Below are 12,820 nucleotides of genomic sequence, written 5' to 3'. Positions count from 1 at the left end.
TTAATATCAAGATGAAATAGCTTTTCCTATATGCCTTCTTATTTATAAGGTCTACTGATACTGAGCCAATAATTTTCTTGTTAAGTGTACATAGTTTTCCATTATGCAAAGATTATATCCCTTCTCTTTATTGCCATCCTAAATCATGTCAGATGCCATAGGTATGTGCTCAATAACAGAATACTTCAGAGCCAATCAACCATCTCTATCTGTACAATGTTCAGACCATGTCTCCCCAAGCTATGGGTCATTGCTAATCAATTCTATTGAAAATTACTTTCTTAAATATTTTATAGATTATTCTGACACAACAATTGTAGACATGGACTTAGATAAAATTTTGAATTCCAGTTGTAAAGATAAACTCTTGAATTTTACTCATGTATATAACTTTGCATATATGTATATAATGTGCAAATACAATTTTTGTCTACTTTGATTTTAAAACTATAAGATGATAATTTGCCTTTATCAACAATTTGTCTTTTACATATTAGAAGTAACTTGTCACTGACATTATAACGTGTTTACAAGTTTTATCCTATAATAGATATCTATTAAATTTGAAAAATGTTATTAGGCATGCGAAGGAGAAATGTTTAAAAATTTAAACATACGCCCAAGTCATTCTTGAGATTTTTCATATTTAAATGTGAACTTTGTAAATGTCTTTTTATTAAAGTTGTGCCAGACTGTATTTAAAAAGTCAGAACGTTAAATTATTTTTTAATAACCATAATATAAAGGGAAATCATACAAATCCAATAGTTATAAGCATTAGATTCACTATATTAAAGACTAATCCTTATTTATGTTGATATTCATGACAAAGTTAGATATAAATATAATGAAAACATCATTTTTATCCCCAAGAACAGCTTGACATATTGAATATAAATTTTTCCTTTAGAAAATGACAGGTTATGACATATATATTCTAAGTACAATCTATTTCTTACTATTTACCCCTAAAGTCTCATTTTTTTCTCAGATGAATACATTGAAGTTTCAGAGGGTAAAAGGATCCTGCCAGGCTGAATAGTCTCAAAAGTACATATATATGAAAAAGCCATTTCACGTTATCTTTTGACATTCTAGACTTCAGGAGATGAAAGAAGTTTTATTTTATTGGCATTTTTTATCACCATATATAAGCACTCTTGGCAGCATGGAAACTCTTTAATAAACTGGAAGAGAGGATTATGGAATGTGGAGGGACTATTTTAGACATCCACCAAAATGAAATGCATGAACTAACATGACATAGGTGTCTGCAGGTAATTTCAAAGTGACATGTAAACAACATGCTCTAAAATATTGCTACTAAACTGTGGCATTTAGGCCCTTCAGATGACAGGAAATACCAGTTCCAAAATTCAGTAAACTATTTGTAGGGCTTTTGAACCTCCAGGGTATTAAGAAGGTATAATGTATTTCAATTAGGAGACACCTCCAGTGACAATAAGAATCAGAAGAAAGCCCAGAAATAGTTATGTCTCCTCAAAGTTATGTCACTAGATTGTCAAGTGGATGGAAAATAATATATGTCCATATGAAGTAAAACTCACATAGATGGCAATTGAATTGGCCAATTTTTATGAAGTAGTATTTACTTTTAGGTTTTTATAACTCTAGATTGTAAAGAGTTTCTGATTCATTAATTATATATAATTTTTATTTTTTTCTTTTAAAAAGCTTTCTACTGTAGTACACCAGAATCCCCACCTCATGGATACATTATCAGTCAGACAGGTGGACAGCTTAATAGTGTGGTCCGCTGGGCCTGTGATCGAGGATTCCGACTTGTTGGGAAAAGCAGTGCTGTGTGCAGAAAGTCTTCCTATGGGTATCATACATGGGATGCACCAGTCCCTGCTTGTCAAGGTGAAGTATATTAACCAGAAATGGCATATTAATAAAAGATTAACCCCATTTAACTTCTATTTGGATTTCTGAAACTTCCAAAATTATAAATATGTAGAAGCATATTATAGATACCTCTAAGGAAAATAAGGCTTAAAAACACAGACTGATAAATTTGAGGAGCATGAGACACGTTGTCTTATAATTCTTCATTCGTTGTTATGTGATTTATGCCTTTACTCTATCCACTTATATGCATACTTTACTCATACATCTACAATTCCCGTCACTTTGCTGTCAGAAAATGAATGACCCAGAGTTGGAGTGTGTGTTAGTGTGGAGTCTGCAGAGAGAAAAGAGAGGATAAGAGTAGGCAAGGTCACTGATGATGTTCACTCTCAAGTATGCAAAAACGTGCTCTCAGTGCAACAAATTTAAAAGAGGAAAATGTAGCCAATTACCACATTATTTTTTCTTCACTGTTTAGATAACTCAACAGAGATGTCTTTCATTTCCATTTTATTTTGTTAAAAAGCAAGGCACTCTGAGCATTGTATCCTGCTATAGCAAAAAAATGACAAATCAACAAATGGCACATTTTAGAGCTTTGGACTAGGCCTTGTTTTTAAAAAGTAGTTGAGTCTCTTAGCTAGGTATAGTAATAAAGACAAGTTCAATATCAAGAAAATGTAATGTTATTGGACTTTGAAAATTTTCAAACATCACATTATTTTGTAATACGAAATTTACATTTATATTTGATTTATTTTACCCAGCATGTGGAGACATGTATAACAACTATGAACCCTCACATTAAAAATGAGGGACGCTTTCAGTTAATAAATAATGGATGTTACCTATAATCTACTTATTGGAGGCAATTTATATAAAACAAATAAAATATAAAAGATATCAGTTAAAATTTAAACAGCAGCAAGTTAAAATGAGCAGAGAATATATATTACCAGATACCCAAAATGGTTTATTTTACCTGTTAAATTGCAATTTCTAGTTCATGAAAATGTAGCTTTCATAGGCATGTATAAATAAATGATAAATGAAAGAACTGTTTCCTTATATTGTTGATTCAGAAACATTAATTACTTACTAGAATTCTGGGATGTATCCTAAACTTAATGGGTTACCAACATTGAAGGTGCTGACTTCATGTAGAATAGATACATTTTAATAAACTAGAAAAACATCTGCTTTCCTTTGACCAATGAATAGCAGGAGTATTTATAAATTTTTAGGATTAAATGGTTTCCCGGAATTGGTTTGAGAAAGAATCATGATCTCATAATTTTAGAATCACAGGGATTTAAAATATATATAATAACTTCTAAATCATATAGATTTTAAATAAACATTTAAATGCTCTGAACTTTGAACAATTAAATTTCAGTTATTAAGGATTGTTTATATATATAGATAATCTTTGAGAAACCTTTAGTGAAAATAATTAACTGTTGGTTAAAATAAAAATTTATCCTGAACTTTCTGAAGTTTTGAAATTGCTTTGTAGTGTCAGCACTATAATTTCATTGATTTTTTTATATAATATGACATTTATATATGGAGCATTTTTTAATTGTTCTTGATTGAAAGTTTTCTATAATTGCAAATAGATTATTTTTTAACATCTTTATTTGAGTATAATTGCTTTACAATGGTGTGTTAGTTTCTGCTGTATAACAAAGTGAATCAGCTATACATATACATATATCCCCATTTCTCCTCCCTCTTGCATCTTCCTTCCACCCTCCCTATCCCACCCCTCTAGGTGGACACAAAGCTACCAGCTGATCTCCCTGTGCCATGCAGCTCCTTCCCACTAGCTATCTATTTTACATTTGGTAGTGTATATATGTCCATGCCACTCTCTCACTTTGTCCCAGCTTACCCTTCCCCCTCCCCGTTTCCTCAAGTCCATTCTCTAGTAGGTCTACATCTTTATTCCTGTCCTTCCCCTAGGTTCTTCAGAACCATTTTTTTTAGATTCCATATATATGTGTTAGCATTCCATATATTTGTGTTAGCATTCCATATATATGTGTTAGCATACAGTATTTGTTTTTCTCTTTCTGATTTACTTCACTCTGTATGACAGACTCTAGGTCCACCCACCTTACTACAGATAACTCAATTTCATTTCTCTTTATGGCTGAGTAATATTCCATTGTATATATGTGCCACATCTTCTTTATCTGTTCATCTGTTGACGGACACTTAGGTTGTTTTCATGTCCTGGCTGTTGTAAATAGTGCTGCAGTGAGCATTGTGGTACATGACTCTTTTTGAATTATGGTTTTCTCAGGGTATATGCCCAGTAGTGGGATTGCTGGGCCATATGGTAGTTCTATTTTTAGTTTTTTAAGGAACCTCCATACTGTTCTCCACAGTGGCTGTACCAATTTACATTCCTACCAACAGTGCAAGAGGGTTCCCTTTTCTCCACACCCTCTCTAGCATTTATTGTTTGTAGATTTTTTTATGATGGCCGTTCTGACTGGTGTGAGGTGATACTGCATTGTAGTTTTGATTTGCATTTCTCTAATGATTAGTGATGTTGAGTATACTTTCATAGTTTGTTAGCAATCTGTATATCTTCTTTGGAGAAATGTCTGTTTAGGTCGCCTGCCCATTTTTGGATTGGATTGTTTGTTTTTTTGATATTGAGCTGCATGAGCTGCTTGTATATTTTGGTAAATCAAAATGTAGCTGAAAAATAAGATATTTTGCATAGTAAAGTGATAAAATATTTATAACTCAAAGAATCATTTCGAAAATTGATCCTTTATGTTCACTGAAACAATTTTAAAATATTAATTATTTTATAAAATTGTTTGTTGTATGTGACCTGTGTTTGGACATAGCTAATTGAAATGAAAGGGTTAAATGTCATTGGGGAGAGCTATTCACACAATTTTTGTTTTGCTGCAAATTCGTTTCTTCAGTTATTTTTATTCTTCTTGTCTCTTCAGTCTCCTTATACATCCTCACATATATTTACTTGAGCTATGGTTACACGATGTGAACACAATTAAAGATAGAAAATTTAGTCTGTTATCTCTATTTCGGTTTGAGAAGGTGTTTTATTTCTTTGTCTACACATCACCTAATCATTCATTGACTCCCTGCCCTGTCACGAATTAAACCATTTTCATCCCTCTACACAATCGAGTATTGTACAAGGTTATGAAGAAACAGTCACTTTGTATTCCCTGTTTCACTTTGTTTTTCAAGTTCTAACACATCTTTTATTGTCTTCTTAGTTATTATAAAAGGAAATATCAGCCAACATTCACTACCAACATGAGATATACGTGAACATTTGAGATATACAGCTGGCAAATGAACACTTTAAAAATGGTCAACATGACGAACTGTTAGGGAAATGCCATCAGACCATAGTAAGATAACTCTACACACTTTTAAAACAGGTTAATATTTAGTACATTTAATATAACAAACAAGTACAGTATGGGGACATCTTTGTTCCACTTTTAATTTGTGCTTGTTTCAGAGCTCTGCAGAGAAGCTTCTGACAATCACTCAGTGATGATGGTTCTTCTGAACTCTGTTTGTTTTCCTTTTTTTTTTTTTTAGCTAAGAAGTTAAATTGTATAGTATCTACAGGAACATTTATCCTATCATTTTAGTATGTTGTCTTTTTTTCAATTCTAAAATACAGTCATTGTATACTAACTACATATATGGAACCTGTACCATTTAAACTAAATTTCATTGTTACTTTGCTTTAAGTTTAACCTACTCTACCCCAACAATGTACAGTTAATTTTTAAAACATGAGTAAATACACAATCTTTGGTGGGGATTCAGTGGTGAAAGAGTTTATTACAAATTGAAATACCCAGAAGTCCTAAGTGGAAATACAAATATTGCTTTAACAGACATCAGGGAACCATTTACCTTTGCAACACTATTTTAGAGGTCTATAATTAGATAGCAGGGATAATAACATAATTATATGAGATTGCTTATATAATTTATTAAATCAACATTACTACTTTTCTGTTTATAATTTGCAGGTTATCAAATTACAAAAGATCAAGCTATTCACCAGTAGGGAGTCTGCTAATCCGCTTTGAAAATTTTATATGTGTTTTACTAAGATTTTTTTTTATTTTGTAGTCAATTTGCATGAATTAATTAAAATTAAACACCTAAGTGGTAGATTTTATAAGAGAAGTAGAAACAATTTTAGGTTGAAATGGAGACAGAATATTTACAGCTTTTGTAAATACTCAAACTAAACTCGTATCTTTCTATTATTTCTTTTGATACGAGAAAAATATAGTTACAAGTTTAGAATCTCTTGTATGAAACCAATAAAACGTTATTTCAGAATTTAGAGGTTTTCTGATTTTATACAATAAACTATTGAAATATAAATTTATACTGTAATTATCCCATTATGGTAAAACTAACTTCTACGTAAATCAGATTTATTGTAGATAAAAACCAAGACATCTAAGACATATCAGGGAAATGCAGGAAGATCAAAACTAGGTTTTAAGGCGATAAGTCCTGGCCCTATATTTATTAAATATATCTATACACATGATATTCTATGGAAGGTGCACAAGCACATAGAGTTTGGCTGGACCTAAGGCAAAGTAATATCCAGCTTCCAAGTAAAATAAATCTATTTGTTTTATTCCTGGCCGAAACCCTGATGAGTGTTGGTTACCACTACCTTTATAATCTTTAATAAACATCAAATTGAATTGACCTAACTTGCTAGGTCCAGACATGAATTAGCACTAATACACTCTATATTTACTTAACTTGCCTTCTCTTATAATCTGTGTGCATGCTGATAACCATGCACATGCTGACAAAAAAACTAAGTAAGAAACCAAGAAATAAAGTATTAATAGTTTATGGATTAACCAATTTAAAAACATTCAATCAGAGTTTGAAATAAATGATTCAGAAAGTTGTAGTTCAAAAAAGGTTTTGGTGAAGATATTCTGAAATTGTTTTAGAGGAATTAGTAAAATTCCAAATAGTTTTACATGCTTTATACTCTATGAGACTTATCTAATTATTTTTCTGTTTCTTTGGTTTTGTATTATGTATTTATTTTAGCAATTTCCTGTGGGATGCCTAAAGCTCCAACAAATGGAGGAATACTCACAACAGACTACTTGGTAGGAACCCGAGTTACCTATTTTTGTAATGATGGATATAGATTGTCATCTAAGGAACTTACAACTGCTGTCTGTCAATCAGATGGAACTTGGAGCAATCATAACAAGACTCCTCGCTGTGTTGGTATGTATGTGAAGGAAATTTCATCACTTGTGTTTCTACTGGCATCTTATATGATCTGAAATTTTATGTATTTTTCAGATTTTAGAACCATTTCCTAAAATGATGTCTAAGAGGGAAATAAAAGTAAATTAAGCTGTCTTGTACTAGGAAGAACTGAAATACAGTATAAGGACAGTTTTACTCATTTTCAGAAGCTCCAGAATATTTATGTCAAAAAAATAGTGACATTTTATTTTACATAGCAACGTTTATTTATTTTGTAAAAAGTCATCCATCAATCAGCATGTGTTTTCAATACATAGGTCTTTGAAAAAAGATTTTGTTTACATTAATAAAGTTATATTTTAATACATTCAACTGATTTTTATAAACAAAAATGATGCTAATGAGATGATCCATAATATTCAACTTTTGTCAGAATTCTTCAGGTTACTTACATTTAGAATAGTTCTCATTCCTGCCATCAATACTGTAATAGGTAAATGACTATTATATAATGGTTATAGAAAATAATTCAGATAAAATATTTGGTAGAAAATGATTAGAAAATGCACCTTTAAATAAGGTCTTTGATTTTTCTCTGTAAATCAATTACTTATTCTATTTAGTACTAACATTTCAACTTAGCTGTGATTTCATTTAAAATGGGGTTGTTAAATTATTTGCAATCTTAACATAAGTGTCTAATAATGTGTCTACTTTTGCTGAGCAAGTTTTGAATTAGCTGAAGTTTATATCACAAGTCTTTCATAAAAAGATCATTCTCATAAAACAAATTTCCTCAAAATATAGTCCTTCCAAAACTTTTAAAGAAAAGAGAGTAGGTCATTTCTGTATCTTGCCTATTGTGACTAATGCTGCAATGAACATGAGAGTGTAGATATCTCTCTGAGCTCTTGATTTCATTTCCTTTGAATATATATCCCGAAGTAGGATTGGTGATTCATATGATAGTTATAGTTTCAATTTTTGGGGAATCTCCATACTGCTGTATGTGCGTATTCCATAGTAGCTTTACCAGTTTACATTCACAACTTGTACAAGTATTCCCTTTTTTCCACTTCGTGTCAAATATAACTCAGTAAAGCTGGGAAAAAAGAAAAAAGAATACTTTTAAATCAGCTTCAAGAAAATCAGACAATTTTAACAAACTAATGTTATTGGAATGATTCATCACTAAAATATACTTCATGTCTTCCGGTACTAAGGAATAAACTTGGATATGATAATCCAAAAAAAGAAGAATGGAAAAGTCAATAATAGGGATTCTAGGTACATAGAATAATATGTACAAAGACTTTCAAGTGTGAAATAGCATGACATGTTCAAGGAACTACCAACAGTACCATAGAACTGAGGGAGTAGAAAGATTAACATGAAAAAAAATGCTAAAGACCTTTTATGGCACAATAGTGAAGGAACTCAGGAAATGGTGAACTAAGAATGGAATAGACATCAGATATAATTAAGAGGTAGAAGAGACATGACTGACTTATTAGCATTTATCTCTTTGATTTTTGTATAGTTGTTACATGCCCAAGCATCAATTCCTTTACTCTGGAACACGGAAGATGGAGAATTGTGAATGGTTCCCATTATGAATACAAAACCAAGGTAGTTTTCAGCTGTGATCCTGGTTATCATGGACTAGGTCCTGCTTCTATTGAATGTCTTCCTAATGGTACTTGGAGCTGGAGAAATGAAAGACCATATTGCCAAAGTAAGTATACACTCTGCTAAACTTATTTCATATTCAATCCTTGGTGATTGAATTGCTTGATCACTTCTTTTTTCTACATGCACTAGAGCAATATTGAGGTAATATTATTTAAAAAGGTAATTTACTCTCAAGTCATCTTAAAATTTTGTAACTGTTTTTGGTATTTGTAAATGCTTATTAAAAAACAACAACAACAGGGGCTTTGGATTCAGAAATCCTTCCCTTTGATTCTAGGTCTATCATTTATTAAAACAACTACATATTGCTTTTAGCCCTTTACATGTATTATTTCATTTATTCCTTAGTTCCCATTCTATAAGTTGATATTATTATATTTATTTTATCAAAAAGGAAACTGAACCCAAAAATTTTTATCATGTTACACAAGTCACAGAGCCTATAAATGGTGGATAATTGGAGTCTAATTAAAACCTCTGCCTTTTGATGTTGTATGATGTTTATTCTATTTCTTAAGCCAGAAACTTACAATAATACCTATCTCATAGTTATTATTAGGATTTAATGGTGTTACATGTTGAAAATATCAACTAGAATCTGATTCACAGCAGGAGCTCAATAAATATTTATTGAATCAAACTGAACATCTTAGTCATTCTATTTTCATACATTCTTATAAATAGCTAGCGTCTAATGTAGATAAGCTAACAACATAGGATGATCAGATGAAATATCTTGATCTTCCTTTGAACTTTCTTTACTACATTTATTGAGTTTACTTAGTACCAGGAAATATGCTAGGCTGAAAATGCATACTCTCATTTCATGTTCAACACAGTTTTACAGCATTTATGATATGGATACATAATTTATAAATAAACTAACTAATAAATCATTTGAAGTCTGTATTATGGAGACTAAAATTTTAACATAACAGATAACTATATATAGTAAGTACGGAAGTACTTAGTAATATTTTACTCAGGAATATTTATTTTCTTAATCTCCATATTAAGCATAGGATTTGGGGGTTGCCATTTTTTATAAGATAATCATAATGATGAATTAAAAATTTCAAAATACATATCTAAATTATATTACATATTCTAAAAATATGGCATATGTATTGTAAATTTTTGCTTTACTTTTTTCGGTTTTCACCCAGGATCTTCCTCTAGGCTCATTCTTCTTCCATTATAATTTCATTAAAAGGGCACATGGGATAAGGATGTTTCAAAGAGAAGGGAAAAAATTATCTATAGCAGAAGCATTTATTGAACAAATATTTGTCTGGTTTCTTTGTGTTCAATCCTTTATTATGTAGAAAAATTTAAGTTCTACATAAGATTAGGTTCCTGCCCACAGGTAAGAACGCAGGAAAGACAGGAATCTAAGAATTACAATTCATTGAGAAAAATGGAAAGAACAGTATTTTTTTTCTGGTCTTCCATTTATTCATCTTTGAAATTAACATGATATAAATATCAGTATTATTAATATTAATAAATATTATAGCTACCTCAAAGGATTGTTTAGGTCATTAGTTCAAAACAATCAGTACATCTTAAATTCTACATGCAATTTTTTAAAGTCTGCAAATTTTCTATTTACCTGTCTAATAGAATCCTAAAACCTAGAGCTGAGAGCCAGAACTGGAGCCAGAATAAAGGCTGGTGGTTAAGTATTCAATTCTTGAGTTAAACGGCTAGGTTTAAATTTTGATTTAGCTGTTTATAGACTGTGGAATCTTATTAAAATTACTTTCCTTTTATGTGTCCATATCCTAGTGCACACAATTCAGATAATGATTGCACCTACCTCATAGAGTTGTTTTGAGAATTACATAAGATAAAGCATTAGTAATAGTGTCTGGTACAAAATCACTCAATAAGTGCTATATATTATTGTTTTTATTCTAGAAAGAAATTTCATTTGTGGTCTTTAAATATGAAGGTGTTATAAGAGCTGGGTTCTGAATGACCTAGCAAGTCTTAGTTAATCTCTATTTTTTAGTTTTTTAAAACCTAAAACCAAAATATGAAATATAATTATAATCTAATGGTTCTAGTGAGAATCAAATGATATTTCACATGTAAAGGGCTTTATAAACTGTAGAGTGTGCAACAAAAATTATTTGCACTTACGATCTTAGATAATGAGGAAACTGGCTCAGGTAAGTCAAAGGGATTGCCCAATGTCACCTGATAAGTCAGAGAAAGACTTTGGACTAATAAATTATCCTCCCTTTAATCTTGTTATTATTATTTTTTCATTACAACCTGTTGGGTGACCAGGTTGGCTATGCAGAAAATGCAAACAAAATATCTTCATCACATGTCACTGTTACTTAGAAGATTTATGGGAACTCAAAGGGGATAAATTTTAAATTATGTCATCTATTTTCTCTACACTTTCATAATCATTCAAACATGTTTTACAAATGTCAATTTCAATTGTAAATATATCAAATCACAGCATGGTTTTGTTACAAGTTCATATTGACTATGTCTTTAAGCGTTTTTATTTTTTTATTGTTTTCAAGTTATTTCCTGTGGAGAACTACCTACACCTCCAAATGGAAATAAGATTGGAACTCAAACTTCATATGGCTCAACGGCCATCTTTACCTGTGATTCAGGATTCATGCTTGTGGGGTCCGCTGTACGTGAATGCTTTTCTTCAGGTCTTTGGAGTGGATCGGAAACCAGATGCTTAGGTACAGATTTTTAAGTCATTTTAACCAAACATTTTTTCTCCCTCAAGAAAGGCAGCCCTGTTTCATAATAAGAGATAATAATATATTCACTCAGTAAGGATAATAAAAACTGGAAAATATTTAACTTTTAAAATATCTCATGGTAGAAAAGCTATTAAACAGATAACTCTTAAAGTTAATCAACTAGCATTCCAAATGAGAATCTTATGTCATTAAGGAGAGACACATTTATCTTCCAGGCATGGTGAAAATAAAAGGTAAAAACTAATTGCTAAAAATTATATGTCTGCATACTCAGCTGGATTAATCACTGTAACAGTTAATTCATTCTAAACCATAGTCAATTCTCCTTTCACCTATTTGCTTCAGGTAATGACTAAAGAAGAAAAACAAATTCCACATTTAAATATCTTTCTCCCTTTTTACTTCCTAACATTTCAACATGTGTGGTATTACTTTGTATTAAAACTTTAAAAATCTATTTTTCAAACCTGATTTTAGGAAAATAGGGTTTTTTTCCCTTAGGTTTTTTAATTCACTGTAAAAAGCTGTTTTAAGAGACTGAATAGCTAGTTCTTCTTACCCCTTCTCTTATTATTAAAGGAATATTATGATTTAGGCTTTATCCCTTTTTTCAGTGACTTCAATAATTATCTTAATATTAAGAGAATAGTATGATTTATGCTTTATTTTTCTCTAAAATTATTTCAAGAAATGACAGCAAATATTGAATTAGGTAATAATAATAACTGTTATAATAACTACTCACTTGCCTGTTGGGAACAAGGCATAATCTTTAGGTTTACTAATTTAAAACTTGCTGATTATTATAAACAAGGTGTTGCTAAATTTGTACAATGTTTTGTCTCTAAAATTTTACTATTTAAAACTATGACATATGGCAGAAAAGTCTATATTTTAGCAGTTTAAATACATATTGTTTTGATAATAAGCTTGAAAATATTTATGGTGATACAATCATTATTTGAAACTTAAAAGGGTATAGCTAGAGATTTTGGTTAAAATTCTTTTTTTCAACCTCTCAGGAATATTTGTTAGTAGGTGTACTTGGAAACCCAGTAACAATGGTTTCTTTATAAGAGTACACATATTTATTTGACTATGCTATAAGACTCTTATATAAAAAAGAAAATGGTAAAGAAATTAAATCATTATGTGTTAATGTAGGATTAGATGATAAAATAAAATATTTCTTACTAGTTTCTAACCTGGGTTTGGTTATGCTTATTTCAATTACAGAT

The 12,820-nt window shown here is 30.6% G+C and overlaps 1 protein-coding gene across 3 annotated transcripts in view; it reads left to right on the top strand.

Moving 5' to 3' along the window:
- The window catches only part of CSMD3 (CUB and Sushi multiple domains 3), a gene marked incomplete at both ends in the record, with an annotated part of 1,095,706 nt that overhangs the window by 1,009,302 nt on the left and 73,584 nt on the right, over positions 1-12,820 (top strand). For 2 of the 3 annotated variants that reach the window (XM_081258479.1, XM_081258477.1), the window contains 4 exons: positions 1,696-1,884; positions 6,979-7,164; positions 8,690-8,884; positions 11,385-11,558. In XM_081258479.1, the coding sequence (XP_081114605.1) occupies positions 1,696-1,884; positions 6,979-7,164; positions 8,690-8,884; positions 11,385-11,558 (744 nt within the window). The remainder of the gene's footprint in view (positions 1-1,695; positions 1,885-6,978; positions 7,165-8,689; positions 8,885-11,384; positions 11,559-12,820) is intronic. The other variant, XM_081258478.1, reaches the window with a different exon arrangement.

The sequence above is a fragment of the Mesoplodon bidens genome (genome assembly GCF_964165515.1).
Source record: "Mesoplodon bidens genome assembly, chromosome: 16".
NCBI lineage: Eukaryota > Metazoa > Chordata > Mammalia > Artiodactyla > Ziphiidae > Mesoplodon > Mesoplodon bidens.
This window is presented reverse-complemented; position numbering and strand designations above follow the sequence as displayed.